The 22,776-nt window shown below is 38.7% G+C and overlaps 1 protein-coding gene across 6 annotated transcripts in view; it reads left to right on the top strand.

Moving 5' to 3' along the window:
- Positions 1-22,776, top strand: part of abcc10 (ATP-binding cassette, sub-family C (CFTR/MRP), member 10) — an 80,475-nt gene that overhangs the window by 14,151 nt on the left and 43,548 nt on the right. For 4 of the 6 annotated variants that reach the window (XM_061221905.1, XM_061221897.1, XM_061221913.1 and 1 more), the window contains exons 3-8: positions 8,432-9,833; positions 11,196-11,423; positions 13,973-14,129; positions 15,634-15,788; positions 20,768-20,847; positions 21,031-21,202. In XM_061221905.1, coding sequence (XP_061077889.1) covers positions 8,432-9,833; positions 11,196-11,423; positions 13,973-14,129; positions 15,634-15,788; positions 20,768-20,847; positions 21,031-21,202 — 2,194 coding nt within the window. The remainder of the gene's footprint in view (positions 1-8,431; positions 9,834-11,195; positions 11,424-13,972; positions 14,130-15,633; positions 15,789-20,767; positions 20,848-21,030; positions 21,203-22,776) is intronic. The other 2 variants (XM_061221931.1, XM_061221939.1) reach the window with 2 other exon arrangements.

Below are 22,776 nucleotides of genomic sequence, written 5' to 3'. Positions count from 1 at the left end.
AGTTCTACATGTGGGAAATAAAAATATAAGGCAGGATTACTGCATGGTGGGTACAAAATTGGATAGTGCTCAAAGGCCAGTAGGATGTTAGGATACATAGGCAGGAGTATTGAGTATATAGGAGCACTATAAGAAGGACACTGGAAAAGGTTCAGAGAAGGGCAACCAGATTGATTCCATGTAAAAAAGATAAGAGTTACAAGGATAGAATTAAGATGCTTAATCTCTTTAAGTTTAGTAAAAGGAGGCTTAGTGGGGATTTCATTGAGGCTTTTAAATTCATTAAAGGGATTAACAAAGTGAATTATAGGGGATTCTTCAGGTTGAGTTCGGTTAGCAGAAGGAGAGGACACAAATGGAAATTGGCAAAGGATAAATTCCGTACTGACATTACAAAGTATTTTTTCACACAACGAGCGGCCAATGTTTGGAATTGCCAGTGCATGTAGTGGAGGCAGAAACACTGGGAGTTTTCAAGACCAGTCTTGATATGGTATTTGATTCTATTTAGCTTTTAGGCAAATTAGGCAGTAGATACACTTAGGGGTAGGAAAGGTGAGCATTCCTGGGCTGAATGGCCTGTTACCTTCGCCATTACCTTATGTTATTTTATGTTATGAAAATGGAAACTTGTTATCCAGGTCGTTTATACAGTAGGCTATAGGGCTATGCTGTCTCACATCATTAAATGTAGAGGAACAACCAGGACTTTAAAGTTTAAAAGCTCTGTAGCCTAAGCAGGAGCCTACATTACCTTTTTTTCTTATTTCTTACTTTACTGATTTCATCCAGATGCTAATTTAAAATTGCTAGCTAATCGTTTTGTGTGCGGCCTAAGAGAAACATTAGGCCGTAGAGACATGGATGTTGTTAACATTAGCTCATCAGTACAAACATAAACTTGATGTTAAAGTAAACAAATGTTTGTTATATAACTTAGTTGACGTTAGCTGTCCCTGGGGTAAAATCCAGCTATGACCAGCTTGAGATACCAGCTACCCAGCTCTTTCAAAGCATAGCTTGAGATGGTCAAAGCATGTTTAGTATGGAGCTGGTCTAACTGGTCAACCAGCTACTAGTTGTTTCAAAACCTAGCTTAAGCTGTGGATTTACTGTTTTGGGCACTTGTGAGGGATAGTGAGCTTTCAGATCAGTTTGCTTCATTGTCTTCACCCACCCCACCCCCGCAAGACTCAGAGGGCGTGCTAATGTCTGTACGGCTCACTGTTCAGTTGACTGAATAACTGTAGATTTCAATGTTCCTGATCAGGTGAAACTTAAGTTGACACGTGTCCTTTGTTCAAGAAAAAAATATATACCCTGACTTGTTGTAAGTTAGATAAAAAAGGAGAGGGGTTATTTATCCATATTGCAGATACAAACAAACCAATTCGGCATTCGGCTAATATTGTAAAAAGAAATATTGATACATTTTTATTTTGAAAGGCTATAATGGTGAAAATGAGGGTTTGTTGCGTGTTTGTGAAGTAATGTTAGTTCCTTCGTTCACCGAATTCAGGCTGATGCCTCTGCAATCAAATTTAATTTGGCCATATGATTAGAGAAGAGAAGAGTTCAAAGTTCAAAACATGCATTATCACACATCAGGTGAAGGTGTGTTTACTGTTATTATTGCCATGACAGTGATGCAGTTAGGAACAAGGTTATTTTGAGCAAACAACATCAACAAAATGTGTCAATTTGCGCAATCGAGCATATCAACAATGTTGCAGATGTTTCAGACCCAAAGTGCGACCTCTTGCTATGCCTCTTCCTCTCTGGTTACAGTTAGGGATGTGGTAACCAACTACCTGGGAACAGACTTGAAAGCCTGAAACCGCAAAAGCAGGTCCAACCAGTCCTGTTTAGTGACTAATGTGCGCACATTTCCTGAGCGGTCCTCATCTGCAATAAGCTTGACACATTTAACAATAGCGTCTATCTGGGAGCATAAACTCAAGGATACATACAAAATTTTCACCATCAAAATTAGCATTCCGTCAAGATAAAGCCAAAAATAGCTTGAAGGTATTATGCACTTGTAAATCGCTTTGGATTAAAAGCGTCGGCCAAATGACAAAAATGTAAAAATGTAAATGTAATGATACAGCAGTGAAAAACTGTCCTCACTTAATAGCAAAATGTCAATATCTGCTCCTATACATCTAATAAATATACATTTCTTTCCAGTGGTTTTATGCATAGAGGTGTCTGTTTCAAGATTCAATGGTCATTTCATAATCTGTTTGAATTACTTTTTATAAAAATCAAGCAAAGAAGAAGTGGGGGTATATCAGCCACACATAACAATACACTTTTGAAAAGCTGTTTTAATTCATTTAAATGTTTTGACTGGGAACTCTTTTCTCTGCCAGTATAAGCTTTCCAACTATGTACAGCTTGTGTCATTTGAAGTCCTTTTTTAAAAATGCATCGGTTAAAATGATAATTCTTCATGTTTTCATCCTTCTTCTACATTACATTACATTATTGGCATTTGGCAGACGCTCTTATCCAGAGCGACGTACAACAAAGTGCATACCCATAACCAGGGATAAGTTCGCTGAAAGACCCTAGAGGTAAGTACAATTTCAACTGCTACCTGTACAACAAAGATAAGGACAAGGGCCATTTCTTTTTTTTTTTTTTTTTTTTTTGAACAAACAAACAAACAAACGAGCAAAAGTGACCAAAGTTAACTATCCAAACACTGCTTACCTAGCCAACTAAAAATACCGATACACAAAGCAAGTCACAGAGACAACAATTAAGGTTCACAGGGAGGTAGGGAGGGATGGGGAGAGGTGCTGCTTGAAGAGGTGCGTCTTCAGCTTGCGCTTGAAGGTGGGGAGAGATTCTATAGTTCTGACCTCAACGGGGAGTTCGTTCCACCACCGTGGAGCCAGAACAGACAGTAGTCGTGAGCGTGAGGTGGAGGTTCTGAGGGGGGGAGGTGCCAAGCGGCCTGTGGAGGCTGAACGAAGAGGTCTGGCAGGGGTGTAGGGTCTGATGATTTTTTGCAGATAAGCTGGGGAAGACCCTTTAACTGCTTGGAAGGCTAGCACCAATGTTTTGAATTTGATGCGAGCCATGACAGGCAGCCAGTGGAGGGAAGTAAGCAGGGGGGTGACGTGTGAGTATTTGGGAAGGTTGAAGACCAGACGAGCTGCTGCATTCTTCTCGATGGCTTTTGCCTGATAGACTTGATTGGCATGAAATCTGTGAATATACTGCTGTTAACAACTTTCTTACAGACGGGGTTGTTCAATCCGTGGTTACGCAATATTTGCCTGATATAATATAACACCGGGTCTATTTTACCATAGGCTACTGGTCTAATGATTTTACTTTCATGCCAATGCAGGTCTCTGTACAATTTGATATATTGTTATGTAACGGTAAACCTACATTTTATATGCCAATGCATCTTATATGGCATGGTGGTGAGATTAACGTGTCCATTTTTCACTGAAAGCAGGGAATTTTCGCTTTCAATATCCGATGGATAAATAGCCTAATGATAATGTATTGCTTTATTTATTTTTATGTAGATACCGCATAGTGGAAAGTGAAGTTCAGTTTGCCAGTAGTGTCAACAAATAAACACAGATGAAGAAACGCCATAGAATAAGCAATAAGTGAACTAATAGCTACAGATTTAAAACAGAAATGATTAGAAAACTGTAGTAATGTAGCATTCAATTCCATGCGGTGTTTGCATTCTTAACCATCTGAAATGGTTACAGATTGCTTGCTTGTACGACTGTAGCTTGTGGATTGAATGTAAACAGCGTATTGTAATATTTTGTGCAATATTTATGCAATGATGTATTGCTTTGTTCATTTCCATGTGGATACAGCATACTGGAAAGCTATGTTCAGTTTGCCGGTATTTTCGCGTGACACAGTGAATAAACACGGATCTTCTGTGAACCTTAAGAAACGACATAGCGTTACAATAAGCCATAAGTTAGCAGCTAACAGCTTCTGAAATTATTTGATAACTGTAATATTGTAGCATTCAATTCCCTATGGTGTTTGCATTTTAAACCCCTTGAAATGGCCAGATTGCTTGCTCGAACTGCTAGTTGATTGCTAGTTTAGAACCGCAATAATACGCCTGGTGATGAACGTGCATTTATTTTAAACTGAGTTTACAATCGGTTATCAATTCTTTGTAACCGGTTACAAATCAGTTTCGGTTAACCAGTTAATCGTTTAATCATTCACACCCCTAATGTTGATGTGGATTTTGGGAGTATGTGAGAAAAGCAGACACATAGAAACATGGCAAACCTATTACTGCTTATCTCATTTAAATTATTTTCATTGTCATATTTTTGATATTGTTATATTTGCATTGGTCGTAATTGACAATGTTTCGCCTTTGCTAATAAGCCAGCACATAATTGAAGGGTACTAGATCTGCTATTTAAGCATTGTTAGCATGCTAGATGATCTGATAATTAATGATCGTAATAATTCCATTGGATTTATTGTAAATAGTTACATTTGTAAAATGTGTCCCATCCCCATGCAACAAAAGATTACATGATCTATAGATTACAGCAAAACGTACAAGAGTGAATTATTATACTGAGCGTATTAGTGCACAGTATATGTTCGGGTTGGTTGGCTCTCTCATTGAAAACAGCTAAATTTGAACCTCAATATCTCATCCATTTCGAAACCAATCTCAATGCCATGTCTACTACAATGGCAATGGGCTTGACAATTACTGATTTTGATATCGCTAAGTTGCACCATATCTGTGTTATGGATACCCCTAAATTAGTGTAGGGCTCTGTTACAATATGATTTTTGATGTCAATGTGTAATTTTGCTGTTTTATTGAGACTTGCACAAAGTTATGTTTATTGAAGCATGATTAAGCATGAGCACCCTATTTCCCAGAATTATCTGTGCATTTATTTTCTATGAATACAGCTTCCTGCAATTATTACCCAATCCAATGTAATATGCAACCTGTAGTACGTCTCGTCAGCCAATGGGAATTTATGTGATACACTATTGTAACTTGGAATATTTGACAACTTAAATACACTGTATTGGCCCAAATATTATTTGGGCCAAATAGCGTATATCCAGGTTATTTGCCTACTGTTTTATTTATTAGTTGTTAGTAAGTCGTGTCGATTGTATTGCACTGCACTGCGTTTGGTTCTGTCCCACACCCGGTGGACGGGGATAGCCTGTTATTAGCATGGTGAGTGACTGAACTTAATGTTTTCGCAAGTTGTGTGTGAAATTCAACCTGCTGAACAACTGAAGAAAGGTCGCTCTAATGTTAGCTAGCCTGCCACTAATGCACATAGCTTGGGAGAGGACCAGCTAGCAACAGCCTGGAAGAACTGCTCTACGACTCTTTTGTCAGATCTCAACATTGCCGAGTGTGCACTTCAAAGGACTGCGCCGCTCATGTGTGTTGTAATCTTGCATCTCCCGCGTGCTGCCTGCACACAGTTTGCTTTCCACCACTGGTATCATGAGTACTGCGTAACAGCCAGAGATGTTCACAAGTCATCATATGCAAGTCTGAGTCAAGTCTCAAGTCTCCAGAATGGTGCAGCCTACACAGTATGGCTATAGAAATTCATAACGATTCCTATGCTAATTGAAGATATAGAAACCAGAAGTGTAGAAGACATAGTTTGTATATGACATCAAGTGTGTGGCAACTGAAGAAGCAGGGGATATTATCAGGGGATAGTGGTTATTTCATTTGTTTATTCATATAGCAATGAACTACCACGCCTGAGCCAAGGTTTTGGCAAAGCCTTTCTCAAGATGGCGGAGAAAGGCTTGCCAAAACCTCAGGTTTGTTGTGCTAGGTAATTGCTATATCAATAAATTAGATAAAATAAATAACTATTCTATTTTTTGAAGAACTCTGTGTGACTCATTACCATGGGCTGTAATATATATGATTGTCAATAACAAAATGTGGGCTGGTTACATGAACACAGATTAAGCTTTGGACTAAATGCAGCTTTGTATGGTTAAAATGCAATTGAATTTAGTCTAGGACTAGGCTTAATCTGCATCTGTGACTCAAGAATAATAATTTTGTAAATGTAAACAAAGTTACAAAGTGTTGAAATTTGAATCACGTTGCAGTAGTGGTTTATTAATATACTCCATCCATCCATCCATTATCTTAACCCGCTTATCCTGAACAGGGTCGCAGGGGGGCTGGAGCCTATCCCAGCATACATTGGGCGAAAGGCAGGAATACACCCTAGACAGGTCGCCAGTCCATCGCAGGGCACACACACCATTCACTCACACATTCATACCTATGGGCAATTTAGACTCTCCAATCAGCCTGGCCTGCATGGCTTTGGACTGTGGGAGGAAACCGGAGTACCCGGAGGCAACCCACGCAGACACGGGGAGAACATGCAAACTCCGCACAGAGAGGCCCCGGCCGACGGGGATTCGAACCCAGGACCTCCTTGCTGTGAGGCGGCAGTGCTACCCACTGCGCCATCCGTGCCGCCTTATTAATATACTGTTTCTTAAAAAATTTTTAATGAAAGGTTACTGTTAAGCATTTACTTGAATTAGTAAAAAAAATAAAGTCAGGCTAGATACTGTTTATGCAAGAAATCGGGACCTATGATTTTGGACTACATCTACATTATTCTATAAGAAAACCTTGAATCCTAAGGAATGCCATTGCACTATTGCATAGTAAAATTATAAATCTTATAAAAAACTGCATGCAACTACAGTACATGCCAAACTCGGGTTCTACGGTAGCTTTTAATGTTAACGTCAATTACAAACAAGTTCTCTCAAATACAGTTCATATTTGTATGACACTGGAATACCAAGCAATGTCCATAACATCACCTAACAAGACACTGAAAAATCACTCGCTGTCCTGCTTGCATATCGATCTTAAAGACCATACTGAAAGTTTTTAAAATAGTGCAACCCTTGATCGGGCCCCAGATAAAAATCCCATTACATGGCCATTTTATTGAAAAACACAGCTGCTTGTGTGAACTATGCTGACAATGTACAGGGCTTTTCAAGCCAACCTGAAGAAGTTTGTTTTAAAATTACTGTACCTTATACTTGTGGTTCTCTAGCTTGCATAGCTTTTCAAGTATAATCATTTGAAATGCAAGCCAACATCGCTACAACTTGGCAGTCAACAAAATAAGAAAATATGCACTTCTGTTATGCTGATTAAAATGACACAAACTTTATTCTGAGTCTGAAACACGTAACCTTTCCGTATAAGTTTTCAAATGTCTGTTGCGGAACTGTAATCTTAGCGAGCTATGCTGCAAGAAATACAGCATAGAGTTTTGCTATGGTTGCAACTAAAAGGTGCACGGTGTGGCACGTAAAACAACGTTGGGTGTGTTTTAATTTAGGGATATCTTTCATATAAATAATTTTAAAATGCGGAACTGTAATCTTAGCGAGCTATGCTGCAAGAAATACAGCGTAGGGTTTTGCTATGGTTGCAACTAAAAGGCGCACGGTGTGGCACGTAAAACGACGTTGGGTGTGTTTTAATTTAGGGATATCTTTCATATAAATAATTTAAAAATAATCATTGGCTGTGACATTATTCTCTTTCTCGTTTTCACAATGCCATTTGGCAGACTCATGAGTCCTTATTGACGAGTCAAGTCTGAAGTCATTTTTGTATGAGTCCATGTATGTCCCTGACTGGAGTCCCCAACTCTGGTAACAGCCATTGGATTGAGCTATCATCAGCATAACAATGACTCTGATTTAAATCTTTCGGACACTACATTGCATCGTATGTAAATGATGAATGGCTGGCATTTATATAGCGCCTTTATCCAAAGCGCTGTGCAGTTGATACTTCTCATTCTCTCATTCATACACGCACTCACACACCAACGCCAATTGGCTGCCATGCAAGGCACCAGGGACTTGCTCAGGGACACTTCGACAGACCCAGGGTGGGATCGAACTGGCAACCCTCCAAATGAACATACTTTTCAGAAGGTCGACATTTCTTTAAAAATATATTTCCTTTCCAATTTTTCCCTTTTTCTCCCAATTTGGTAGCTAATTATACCTTATCTAATCCAATTAGTGCTAGCTCGGCTGCTCAGTAGGATCTTGTGACCCTGAGAGCGACATGCCTTCTCCAAGCCATCTCGTCTCAATTAGACTGTTACTCTGAGATAACCAAATGCCAATAATGTAATGTAATAGTTTTCTGTGCTAAAGCAAGCAAATAAATAAACAACAATTGCTCTGCAATCACACTAATAAAACTATTCTGAGAATTGTGTGTCTTGCTCAAATTACTAACTTGTCTGTAGCAGTATATGAGTAAATGTGCAATTGCTTCTCTGCAGGGCATGGCACAGTCCCATAATCTAATCATCTTCTCCCCTCTATTTTCTTCATGCAGATTCAACAGTCCTACTGTCTCTTCCTCATGCAGCTGGAGCTGGAGGATGGCAATGGTTGTACTGGTTGCCTTACTTTTCATTGTGGATATAGTCATGGTTGTCATTCTAAACCAACCCATTATGTATCTTAATATCCTGGCTGATGGATGTGGCATTTTGGCGTGGTTTGTCCACTTTGGGGCACTAGCAGTCCAGCAGCAGTTTTACTGCATAGGTACTGGGAACAGGGGACCTTTAACACTACTAGTACTGGCCATTCTGCCTGCTCCCAGTCTCATCATTAATCTGGTCACTTTTTGCAAGGATTCCACTTATCTAGACTTAACTCATCCCTTCAGGGTTGTACGCATGGCCATTGTGGCTGCGCAGTTATTATGTCTTCTGGTCTACCTGGTTGCATTTTCTTTTCAATGTCAGAGAGAAGCAGTCGAACATCTCTCTGTAAATTATTCTGACCGGGCCTCCCTTATATCCAATGATGCTCACTTGTGCCAAGATGGACAAATAGTTGCAGAGGACAGTTGCAACTGGGTTTCTCGGATATTCTATTTTTGGCTGAACCCCTTGATGAAACTTGGCCAACACGGTGAACTGAAGAGGCCTTCAGATGTCTACCTGTTGCCCCGCCAACTACGCACCAGGGCCATCTGCCTACACTTCGACCAATGCTGGCAGGAGGCTATGCTAAGGCAAGGAGGGGTGGAAGAGGTGATAAGCGACAGACTGACTCCTCCTGAAAGAGTTCAAAATGGTACATGGAGCCAGTCCGCTTCACAGGAAATTCTTTATGATTCAGAGACATGCATAGCTGAGGAGCCTGTGGTCTGGCTTCCTCAGGTGTTACACAGGGCGTTTGGAATGAAATTTTACCTCCTTGGCATTTTAAAGTTGGTAGGCAACATGCTGGGCTTCGCTGGCCCGTTGCTCCTCAGCAGCCTGGTGAATTTCATGGAGGTTGGGCAAGCACCTGTTAATCAGGGGCTGTGGTGCTGTCTTGGTCTCTTTGCTAGTACCTCGCTTTCTGCCTTCCTTCGCAACATATTCCTATTCGAAGTGTCCAAGGTCTCGCTCTCTGTTCGTGCTGCTATCATCTCCACTATTTACCGCAAGACGCTACGAGTCAACAGTTCAGCGCTGGCCAGTTTCTCCGTGGGCGAGGTGGTCAATTTCATGAGCACGGACACTGATCGGTTGGCCAATTTCTTCAATAGTTTCCATGAATTATGGAGTCTTCCCTTTCAGTTTGCCATCACCCTCTATCTGCTTTACCTGCAAGTGGGGGTGGCGTTCCTGGGGGGCCTTGGCATAGCACTGTTGCTTGTCCCATTAAATAAGGTGATTGCCACATGCATCATGCAGAACAGCAAGCAAATGCTCCAGCAGAAAGACATCCGTGTCAAAGTAAGCACCCTGAGCAACTTCAGTAAATTCAGCTCTGTTTATAAACAAGTCTAATAAAACTAATTCTGAAGGGAATACAGTAGAAACTTTACCATAGTTATTGACAACTTTAATTTATATGTTTTTGAGATGCATTGGGCCAGATTTACTAAACTGCTTGTGACTAGCTTCAGGTGTAGATATGAGGCATTGTGCCTTGCGACTTTTGTATGAAATAAGTTTAAAAAGACTAATGGGTAATCGTTGATCTAAGCCTTTCAGGTTCTAATCAATGTGCGGTAGCAGTACAGCATGTTAGGATAATTAGCCAAGAGTGTTGATTATAAATCTTAGAAAGTTATAGTCACCTTATACAATAGTTTGACCACACTTAGAGTATTGTGTGCATTTCTGGGTATCATTCTATGGAAAGCACTATAGAGGCATTGGAAAAGCACTATAGAGGCACAGGCAAGGGCAACCAGATTTATTCCATGTAAAAATGATTAATGTTATGAGGAAAGACAGAAGATGCTTCATCTCTCTAAGCATAGTAAAAGGAGACACAGCAGGGATTTGATTGAGGCTTTTAAATTCATTCAAGTGTGTAACAAAGTGAATGATTCTTCAGGATGAGTTAGCAGAATGAGAGGGCATACATCGAAATTGGGATAAGGATAAAATCTGCACTGATACTAGGAAGTATTTTTTCACACAGAGTGGTCACTGTGTGGAATAGCTTACCAGGACATGTAGTGGAGGCAGGCACTCTGGGAGTTTTGAAGACCAGGGTTGATACGGTGCTAGATTCTATTTATCTTTAAGGCAAAGTAAGCAGTAGGTAGTGGTCCTAGTGGTTAGGAAAGTTGAGCTTTACTGGACTGAATGGCCTGTCCTTGTCTTTATGTTATGTTATTTCATGTTGTTATGAAACACTAAAATGGGGAACAACACAGAACTGCCAAAAATAACTTCTGTGACCATACTCTTCTCGGAACCTCCCACACAACATTCCCATTCTATCCTGGCAACAGTGCTGGATATGTTACCTGGCACCATAAGATATATGAATATTTCCACATCCAGTGAAGATATTCAGTGCACTAAATAGGAGTTTTAGCTAGTTTTAAGATCTGTTTCATTCACAAAAAGCGATCAGTAGGGAGTTCCATTTGCTGATTTTGTGATGCGCTTTAGCCTTTGTAAATGAGACATTCATTTCAGGCAGACTGTAAACGCACCAACACACCCTCATCAGTGTGAGTTTCATGTATGAAATTCTGGCCCATTGTTTCCAGAGATGACCCTAAAGTTAGTAAGGCTTTGATCTGTAAAATTGAAAACATCGCAATAGTTTCATTTTCTTTACTTTGTGCTCTGAAGCGTATGTCAGAGATGCTGTTTGGAATACGGGTTATGAAGTTCTACACCTGGGAGTCACACTTTGTGCAGAAGATCGCAGATTGTCGGAAGCAGGAACTCAGCCACCTGAAAACTATCAAGTACCTTGATGCAGTGTGTGTATATACCTGGGCTGCACTCCCTGTGATCGTCTCGATTCTCACATTTATAACATATGTTCTACTGGGTCACAAACTCACTGCGGCCAAGGTCAGTGGGCTTTTTTTTGTGTATATATAAATCATCTAAGATGTTTATTTTTTGTTTAATGCATTTGTGTATCGGTATAAAAGAGCAAATTTGAGATTTCCAAACGTGACATTTTTTGTATTTCATTGAATAAAATAACATATGAAGTAATAGATAGAATCTAAGATGTGTGCACAGTCCTGTATGCTGTACAGTGTTGTCTAAGTATTTGGACAGTGGTACAATTTCTGTTCTTTTGGCTCTCTACTCCAGATTGGATTTGAAATTAAAGCATGAATATGTGGATAAAGTGCAGATTGTCTCCTTTAGTTTGAGGAAATTTCCATATTGGGTGATCCATGTAGGAATTGCATCCTTTTTATACAGAGTCCCTCCATTTTAGGATACCAAAGGTGATTGGACAGGTCTATTTAGTTGCTTCCTTAATGCAGGTATAAGAAAGCTTTCAGTATCTAGCTAGTCTTGATTCTAGGTTTTCGGTTTTTTCTTTTGTTTGTCAACATCAAGACCAGAGTTGTGTTAATAGCAAGGATGCCATTATGGCTGAGAAAAAAGAGCACTGGTCTATGCTTGGGCTCATTGCCTTGCTGTGGGATGAATGGGTTTGGAGGCATTTGATTTAACTTGAGCAGATAAGATACTTCTTTACACTTAAGAATTCATTCTGCTGCTGCCATCAGCAGTTACATTATCAATGAAGGCAAATAAGCCAGCACCTGTGTACCCTGACCACCACGTTTCACAGATGGGCTGCTTTGGTTCTTGGGCAATTCCTTTTTCCCTCCACACTTTGCTCTTGCCATCGCTTTTATACAAGTCAATCTTGGTCTCTTCTGTCCACAATACCTTTTTCCAGTACAAAAAACACTTCTTAGTACTTAGCACAGTGCGGTTCTGGGCCCCCCCTGTGTATGCTGGTTTTTGCTCCAACCAGAATTGTAACAAGCAGTTAATTTGGCTTAATTAGGTGTTTTATGTTTTGAGTGATTGTGTAAGCCACATTATGTCAGATATAGCGATTCATGCCATGATATGTAGCATAGATAGCAAGTTCATCTTATGCTATATTGCAAACAGTTACATAAACATAAATTCCTTTTTTTTGATCAAATGAAAAAAGACTGAGGTTAATTAATATGCTCCTGTTTAGGTTATTGTTTTATTTCATTAATATTGAACACCATATAGGTTTGGCTCTTTATCATTTTTTTGTATTTTTTTCATTATCTTCCTGATGGTTAGATTGAGTAGCCAGGTGTCCACACTTTCACCAATTCAGGGCATATTGATTGAACTCAGGCTTTAATTTGAACAATTTATGCAGTTCTTCACAATATAGCAGAATAAGTGCAATATGAACTTGGGAATTTTAGTCTTCATGGCATGCATAGCTATATCTGACATAAAGTGGCTTACATAACCCCTCTTAAAAAGCATGAAATTAAGCCAAATGAACTGCTTGTTAAAATTCAGAGATTGCAATTGTGATGCAATGAGGTAAATGGCTTATCAGAGAGATTGGGGGCAGGACATAGGTCTGGAGCTGTCAACAAGCTGCATAATTTCAGCTTGCCGTGTAGCTCCTGTAGATCTTTTTTTGTTTTTTGTAGTCCCTTAAAATTGGGGAGACTATGTATAATTATGTATAACAACAGCTACAATTCATATACTGTTCACCCAATTTGGATGTAAAAACCCTCAAACCTGCACTTTAACCCCACAGTGTTTTATTTCAACTGTTTATTTGCTGGAGTACAGAGTGAAGTCACTATCCAAATACCTAAGGATTGTTCTGTATATTCTGTATCTCATTTATATTTTGGACATTATCTACTGAACCTTGTTGCTTCAGGAATGATAGATTTATGCTGTCTAAGAATTTGGAACTGTATTGAAATAAATCTGCAAACAAGGTTTATATACACTCAATGAGCATTTTATTAGGTATTTATTAGACTTATTTTTTAGACTTCTACTGCTGTATCCTATCCACTTAGAGTTATGATGTGTTGTTTGTTCAGAGATGGTCTTCTGCATATCACTGTTGCAAACTCTAGAGACTAGTTTGCGTGAAAATCCCAGCAGATCAGTTTCTGAGATAATCAAACCATCTGAGATACTCAAATCCTAATAAAGTGTAAGGCGAGTGTGTATGTGTGTGTGTGTGTGTGTGTGTGTATATATATATATATATATATATATATATATATATATATATATATATATATATACACATACACATACACACACACTTGTAAGTCGCTTTGGATTAAAAGCGTCTGCCAAATCACTGAAATCTAAAACATTTTTTTATATATACTATTAGCAGGGAAAGGGTGGGGGTGAGGTTGGGGGTGAGAAGACTTTCAATAAACTGGGTCAAGTGTTACAATTTTACACTAAAGTCTGAGTTTTGCACTCAACCAACCAAGTAACAATTAAACAACATTTAATGGCTTGTCGATTGCCATGAAATCATTCACTTGTTGTGCCATTTACAAAATTAATTGTGATATCTTAACCAGTGTTTTGTTTATATTGTCTTGCAGGTTTTTACAGCACTTGCCCTTGTGGGGATGCTCATCCTTCCCCTAAACAGCTTCCCATGGGTTTTGAATGGCATCATCGAGGCCATGGTGTCTTTGGATCGCATACAGTGCTTTCTGAGGCTTCGCAATCAGGACCTGAACACCTACTACAGTCTGGGTATGGTGACCACACCAACACTCTCCTACAATGTAAACTTTTAATATCTATTTGATCTGGATGTGCTGGATTTGCTTGTTTTACCTAGGGATGTGACAAATCATGAGCTTTAGTAACCGGTTACCATCCCATTTTTTAAACGGTTAACCAGTTAACCGATACTGCTTATGACCGCTAGAGGTCGTATCTTTTTTTTCTTTTCTTTTTTTTACTGGATTACTGAGAAATGTAATTGTATTGGCCATCTCAATAGTTAAATGTCAACATTGTAAGTCAGATAACAGTAAGTCAGCCTAATTGCCTAATGAAATATTTACATTTACGCTGACATTGTGCAGGGTAACCTCACAGTTGCAGAAATCTGTAGTTAAATCCCTGTAGTTTATGTCAGCCAATGCTGGTCGATCGTGTGTCATTTTTAAAAAATGCATCGGTTAAAATGATAATTCTTCGTGTTTTCATCCCTCTTCTCTATGGCTTCTGCCTGATTGACTTGATTGGCATGAAATCTGTGAATATGCTGCTGTTAACAACTTTCTTACAGACGAGGTTGTGCACTCCGTGGTCACGCAATATTTGCCTGAAATAATATAACACCGGGTCTATTTTACCATATGCGACTGGTCTAATGATTTTACTTTCATGCCAATGCAAGTCTCTGTATAATTTGATATATTCTTATGTAACGGTAAACTTACATTTTATATGCCATTGCATTTTATATGGCGTGGGACAATCGTGGTTGTGAGATTAACTTGTCCATTTTCCGCTGAAAGCAGGGAATTTTCGTTTTCAATATCTGATGGATAAATAGCCTAGTGATAATGTAGATAAATCGTGGAAATCGAAGTTTGGTTTGCCGGTAGTGTCAACGAATTTGCGTGTCAACGAATAAACACGGATGAAGAAACGCCATAGAATAAGTCATAAGTGAACTAACAGCTACAGATTTAAAACACAGAAATGATCGCTCTTTGCATTCTTAATCCTCTGAAATGGCCGCAGATTGCTTGCTTGTATGACTGTAGCTTGTGGATTGAATGTAAACGGCGTATTGTAATATTTCGCGCAATGGCTGATTTTTATGTGGATACAGCATAGTGGAAAGCTACTGCAGTTTGCCAGTAGTTTCGCGTGGCAACGAATAAACACGGATCTTCTGTGAACCTAAAGAAACGACATAACGTTACAATAAGCCATAAGTTAACTAACCGCTTCTGAAATTATTTGATAACTGTAATATTGTAGCATTCAATTCCCTATGGTGTTTGCATTTTAAACCCCTTGAAATGGCCAGATTGCTTGCTCGAACCACTGAAGCTAGTCGATTGCTAGTTTAGAACATGGTGATGAACGTGCATTTATCTTAAACTGAGCTTACAATTTAACCTTCAGAAAAGAAGTATCGGTTATCAGTTACCAATTTTTTGGAACCGGTTACAAATCAGTTTCGGTTAACCGTTTAACCATTCACACCACTAATTTTAACCTTGTGTCCCCACAGTGGCCCCTGAGGATCCTCAGATAGCTGTGCGAATAGAGCAGTGCACATTTTCCTGGAAAGGCCGAGATGGAGGGGACTCTCAATCTCCAGGAGAGACTGGCACGATTGGCCCAGAGGCCTTGCTGCTCCATGACCTCAACCTTACCATTAAAAAGGTCTGCCTTCAGCTCTCATTTCACTCTTCCAGATACATTGAAACACAGACACATTAATTTACTGTTCCTGACACGCTAACGTGGTAATGTACCAACTTTGCATTCAGATATTGTAACCTCGGCATTTGAGAGTTTGAGTTCAAAAGATGTACATGAGATGACAGATCAAAATTTCAGTTTTTGTTTCCTGGTATTTTTATCTATATTTGTTAAACAACTTAAAACATATCTCCTTTTGTATCAGGCCACCCAATTTTTAGGTTCTGCAAAAACACAGGAATTGGCCTTGCTGTTCTGATATTTTTTGAAGGGACTGCACCTCTCCTTTAAACACATCTACCTCAGAAACTGATACAACACATAAACACATAGTGGTTTGCCTCGGCGAAAAGAATGCTGCCACCCAGGAAAATATACTTGTGAGGTTTCAACAGTAGGAGGCAGCAGAGTGTCATTTGTATTTGTGGAAAAACCCATTTCTGTTTTAGCTGGGAAAATATTAGTTGTCTCACCATATACATTAGTGGATTCACCATATACATTTTTCGTGCACAAAGAAGAATGGGTAATAAATGGCAATAAAAGATTTATAATCATTATCACAATTTAAGGTGCTTCGCCTTTAATGAAGTTCCCAGTTGACTTTCATCCTTTTTTTTTTTTTTTTCGGGCAGTAACAGGCATTTGTAGCAAGATTACAAATAATCCATAGTGTTCTTCACAACCACCACTAGGTGGCAAATGTGAGCACTCTACTCCACAGCTGCCATGAGCCATTATTCAAGTTCAATCATAATAATAAGAATAAATCATAATAATACTAAATTTCAGTCAATCATGTCATTATTTGTTGGCAATTTGCGCTACAGAAATCAACTAATCAGTTCCTTGAATCATTTAAATGGAGAAATCAGTAGATTAGCATTTACTCTATACATGAAACCTAACCAAATGTTGCAACATCACTTATGTTTGTGACCAATTATGTTTTGTAGATGGTTATACAAACTAAATGACAAACTGCATTTAACCTCCTTTGTGGTAACTGTAGGCTACTAGCTAATAGGGATGTAACCGAATACAGACATTATTCGGATTGAACAGATAATGCCTTGAAAACAGACATAAATTGCAGGGCAAGCCTACCTGTATTATTCACAATAGAAAATATGCGGCAGTGTGTAGATGACTCATTTGCATGTTTTGCTTGCTAACCAAAGTCACAAGGCTGAGATATTAAGTGCTACGCCATTTTGGGTATCTTCAGTAACATTCTCTGCTTTCAATAATGCTAACATACTTGACAGTAGTATATATCAACTACCTACCTAGCTAACGGTACATACAAGCTCTTCTGCTGCTGTAGCCTATCCACTTAGAGATTTCACTCATTGTGTGTCAAGAGATGCTCTTCTGCATACCACTGTTGTAATGCATGGTTATTTGCATTATTGTCAGCTTCGACCAGCCTGGCACTTCTCCTCTGACCCCTCATTAACAATGTGTTTTTGCTCGCAGAGCTGCTGCTCACTGGATGTTTTTTGTTTTTTGCACCATTCTCTGCAAACTCTAGAGACTGTTGCATGTGAAAATCCCACGAGATCAGCAGTTTCTGAGATACTCAGACCACCCTGTCTGGCACCAACAATCATTCTACGGTCAAAGTCACTTAGATCACATTTTTCCTCCATTCTGATAGTCAGCGTGAGCATTAACTGAAGCTCCTGACCTGTATGCATGATCTTATGCATTGCACTGGCTGTGCTCAGTGAGTGTATACCTCGGATTAAACTGTTAGTTAGCTGGTTTTTTGACTCATCCCTTGGCTAACCCACTTGCTGCTTACTGTATTGCATTGCATGTTTATTTATATGTTTTTCAACTTCTACGATAGCCAGAAATACTTAATGTAATTGTAATGACTTTCAGATTGAAGCCTAGGCAAGAAATGTCACATATGTTATGTTTATGAAGCTAGTCTAAATGTAGCAGGATCTGCAACTTTCAGTAAGTTAATCGATAAAGTCACAACAAATAACCAATGCAACAAGTTCTGCACTTGTAAATCGCTTTGGATTAAAAGCGTCTGCCAAATTACTAAAATGTAAAATGTAAATGAATCCAAACGGGCTAATTTGGATATCTGTTGTCTGTAATAAGGATGGTTCTCCTTAATAGGAAGATTCATCAGTATCAAGAACAACCTAGCTGTCTGGTGCTAGCTATAACGTTAACAGTGATATAAGGTCAGTTAATTTGAGCTACCATATCGTGGTCGGAAGCAGTCTAACGTTAGGCGCCTAGCCTATATCATTAGATATCCTCATGCTGATAGTAGGCTAGGCTGCATTTAACTAAAAACATTCTATTTTCCCCTAAAACACAGTCTCTTTGTCTAATTTAGCAACGTTATCCATGAAATGGGTACAACACAACACGTAGCAATATTGTCTTTACGTGTTGTTAGCTAATTTTAACCTAGCTATAGGTTAGGTTGGATTGAGGTCCGGATTCAGAAACATTCAATAATGTTATCATCTGTTAACATTAAATTACCTTAATCTACTGATTTGGTGGGAATTAATGAGGAGGCATGCTTTAAGCCACATTGTTATTTTGATACAAATGTGCTAGTAACAATGTCAAAATACTGTTAATTTTGCCTTTGAAGAGAACATCGCATACTGTCAAAAACACTGCACCTTTTTGGAATTATTGAGACTCCACGATCTGCTAGTGCTCTAAAAAAACGGTCTCATTAGATTGAACGGAGTTGATGCAACTATCTCTTTCTATGGCTCTGGGTTTATCGTCTTGGGAACTTGTGGGAACAACAAAGTGTGGTTTCAGTTCATACAGACCCGTTGTTTCCAACCTCGATATGCTGCATGTTTTCTGATGAGGCAGAATGATGAAACTAGCTAGTTTTTGTGGTAAAGTTTGAACATCAGTGACAGCTTGTAGGAAAATAGCAAAGTCTGCACTTTATTGTGCATTGTTCTGGATAAGAACATCTGCCAAATGTACTAGTAGTACATAAGTAAATACAGAAGTCGGGAGTAAACGTACTAGCAGAAAAGGTAGCTATCAAGATCGGATGGATTTCTTTCTTTTTTTAAAGCAATTGCCAACCCATAACTCAACCATGGCAAAGCTTCTGTGTAAGTATAGCAGGCTCTTGTTACTTTAGAGACTTATCAATACAGCATCCCCTGCTCAACTGCCTTCATTTTGGGCCCGTTCTAGAGCTGATGCCCTTCAAAATAGCTTTTCAAGGGAAATAGCTTTCCATATTCTTATGCGCTACCAAGTCAGCTGGCTATGCATTTTTCATCATGTGTTGTAGATACTGTTGGATGTAGATCGCTTAGTGGATTGGGTATTGACTGTGCATTAGCTTTTATGTGTTTTGAGAACAGTGAAATTCAAGGTGGTAACAGGCAAGCTCACAATTTAGGCAGATTTGTTAAGGGGGCAACAATATCTGGTTGTAGCCAGTGTCATGATGGAAAATAAAACAAACAGGCTGTGTTATGTTCTTTATTGTAACGACCATAGACCTGCTCATTTAGTGCATATTTGGTTAGCATTGTAACGTTTGGCTGGACAGTTATTAAATGTATTTTCTTTTATTAAATGAGAGACTTCATCGCTCCAGGGCGAAGTTGCCCGTACAAGCAGGTCAGATTTCCCAACCCAACCAACTTTAACAATTATAGCCTACAATACAATGATAAACTAATCTTGATCATCATTGTTTGTCAAATTAGTTGTTGCACAGCATATTTATGAATATTTCTAGTTTACTGTATCTTTATAGTATGTATGTATGTATGTATGTATGTGTGGATGCTAGTTTTGGAGGAGTTCATGGACTATTCTTGAAACCTAGACCTATATTAGAAATATGACACTCAGCTGCCCCATTCTTTTGGAACAAGTATTTCAGACGATGGATTAGTGCTCACATATGCCACTTTGTGGTGATTGTGCAAACAACAAATAGTTACTGTGGAAAAACAAAATAAATATGCAAATTTGGCAGATCTTTATTTTGAGTAAATACACTACTCGCTCTGGACTGACAAACGCAGAGTGGTGGCTCTCAAATTTTACCAAGCCAGCTTAATGTCAGAGAGTAAAATGCTTAAAAAGATGCTCATGGCCACTGGCCAGACTGCGTGCACAAGTAGCCTGTGTCCTTCTCCTCAAACGAAGTGCCAAACACACGAAAAATTATGTTGACGATCACTGATACCTATGCTGAAGTCAATGTCATGTTGACTTAAAGGCATATGATGGAGGATTTTCACCTTGCAAATATCATCAAACAAACATGCTCAGTCATTACTATGATACACTGGCAGCCTGTGCCTGTGTTCCCTTCTGCCCAATTCCTTGCTTTTCTATTTACATTTGTTATTCTAAAAACTCTTCCGGCCTCTTCTGGGTGTGGGCTTTTTTTTTTTTTTCTGTGTAGTATCTGAAAAGCATACTAAATTCAGTTTTGTAAACTGGTTGGCACGATAGCTGGGTCCCACTGCAGAATACTAACATCACTGCTTATATTTTTGGGAGATTCAACTGCCATATTTCCTCTCCTGGCAGAGAGCTCATACCTAAATCAAAAAAGGTATCAAATGAGCCTCAAACTATCATACTGCTGTCAGATATGCAGTGGATACTACAATAAATGTTTCTCCTGAGAAATTTTCCTGTTGAATAAATATTGAAAAGAAACAATTCTACATACAGACTACATACAAAAACTGCTATAATTACTACATGGTGAAACAAAAATGTATTAAAATACTTTAATAAGAGACCTGAGTCTGTGCTTGACCACATATGTATTGTTTGATTACGAACAGAGATAATAATATGTTATAGCAGAACAAGGCAAGGTGACCCCAAACTTTTGTTTCTGTGGAATAAATGAAATGATTCTCTCTTGAAACAATTATCTTGGTCTCCACCAGGGTTCCCTTGTTGCTGTGGTGGGGAAAGTGGGCTGTGGAAAGAGCTCTCTTCTAGCAGCCATTGCAGGAGAACTTGTGCGGTAGGGCTTGACGCATGAAGCTTGTGGCATTATAAATGTTTTTATATGGTTCTCAAATGATCAGCTGTTATTTTCCAATGATATTATTTAATCATATGAATATTGCAGTGTGGTTCAATACCAGTTCCAAACACAGAAACCTCTAAACAGTGAAGAAAATTCAAATGCTTCTGAACTCCACAGATATCAAGGTATGGTGTGTGTCCAAGGAAGGGAAAATGGATTTGGCCTTGTTACTCAGGAGCCCTGGATCCAGCATGCAACAGTCCGTGACAACATTCTGTTCGGCAAGGAATTCAACAGCAGCTTCTACAATTCTGTCATTGAAGCTTGTGCACTAACCAGTGATCTAAATGTGAGCAATCTCTTTATTCCAATTTCTGTTCTTTGTCAGTCTCATTCTCTTATCTGTTGTGGATAGGGATGTGAGGGATTACAGTGGGGTGGGGTAAAATAACTTTTTATTGTCATTTTTTACTGTTTATAAATTATAAAAAAAGAAAAAGGGCCCTGTGCAGAAGTTTGGGAACCATTTTGGATTATTCTTTGTTACTTAAAAAAAATGTTTAACGTTGTTGTGAGGTCAGGTTTGCTTCTGTTCACTTAGATATTAAAGGGTACCAACCCAGACATAGACAAGATGTTTGATTTCATTTTTGTGCATTCACATTTCCATGTTAGCAAAACCTGTTAGGCTTCAAGGCTTTATGCTGAGCTATCGGAGTCAGGAGCAAAGTGAACAAATACACATTACAGCAACTCCGAAGCTGTCTTATTTACACAAGGTATCATGTGTATTTGAAATACACTTCTCCATAAACAGCGTCTCATTTACACTTTTTCATGCACCTGTATTTACCTTGTGTAAATAAAACGGCTTCAGAGTTTCTGTAAGGAGTATTTCTTCATGGAATTGGGGAGTGAGTCAGAAAAAGAATATGAAATATGAAGTCAGGGAGAACATAGTGAAGAGGTACGTATTCTTGTATGTAACATTACAATTATTTAGGTTGTCATATTTTTGATATTGTTATTTGGATTGGCTGCAATAGGCAAATGTTAGCCTTTGCTATTAATGCAAGGCATCTTTGTATGGGGGGGTATAATATAGGAAATAATATAGGAGGACTGTGCGGGCATCCTGGCTCACAGTATGTCACATTTCTTTAAAAAAAAATAAAAAATAAATGTGATATCAATGTTTCATCACCTACCATAAGGGGAAAATGTATATGCTTCATCATGAACATTTTATTCATGTTCAGAAAGTAGATACTAGATAGGGCTGGGAGATATAGTCTAAAAATAAAAAAAGTCAATTTTTTTTATTTTTTTTCTAAATTATGTATGATTCACAATTTTTCTGTTTCCTTTATGTTTTTGTCAGAACAAACTCAAAAAGGCTAAGTCAAGTAATTTTCTTAATTAGAATAAAATACAATTAATGAGACTTGTGTCTCATTAATGAATATCTTGGCATACATTTTTGCAACAAACAGCCACTAATCGCAAGGCTGTTGTCGTTGCTAGGAAACAGAAGCTCTCAAGGTCCGATCTCCAATCAGTTGTAAAACAATTCCAGGAAGTGAAAAGATCCCACGAAAGCAAAGTCTGCAGAAAATTTGACTTTATTGTAGCACACGTGCACAAAAGCCAGTTCAAATCCTCAGATTTCCAACCTTGAATAATAGACAAAACCTTCTTTTTATGCACAATCCTTATCTCAGTACAACCAATAGCTTTCTTAAAAACCATCATATGACTTGGCTATGTTGCAGATGTTTACTTTTCAGTCCTGAAACCACTGTGGCGAATTTTCCCCTTGATTCCCAAAACAAAGAAAGATCATTTTCCATACATTTTGTGCTATAGGCTGTGTCGTCTAATAAACTTAAATCTTTAACATTAAAAACATATGAAACACGGTGC

The sequence above is a fragment of the Conger conger genome, chromosome 2 (assembly GCF_963514075.1).
Source record: "Conger conger chromosome 2, fConCon1.1, whole genome shotgun sequence".
NCBI lineage: Eukaryota > Metazoa > Chordata > Actinopteri > Anguilliformes > Congridae > Conger > Conger conger.
Note: the sequence above shows the minus strand (reverse complement) of the source record. Positions and strands in the feature narration are given on the sequence as shown.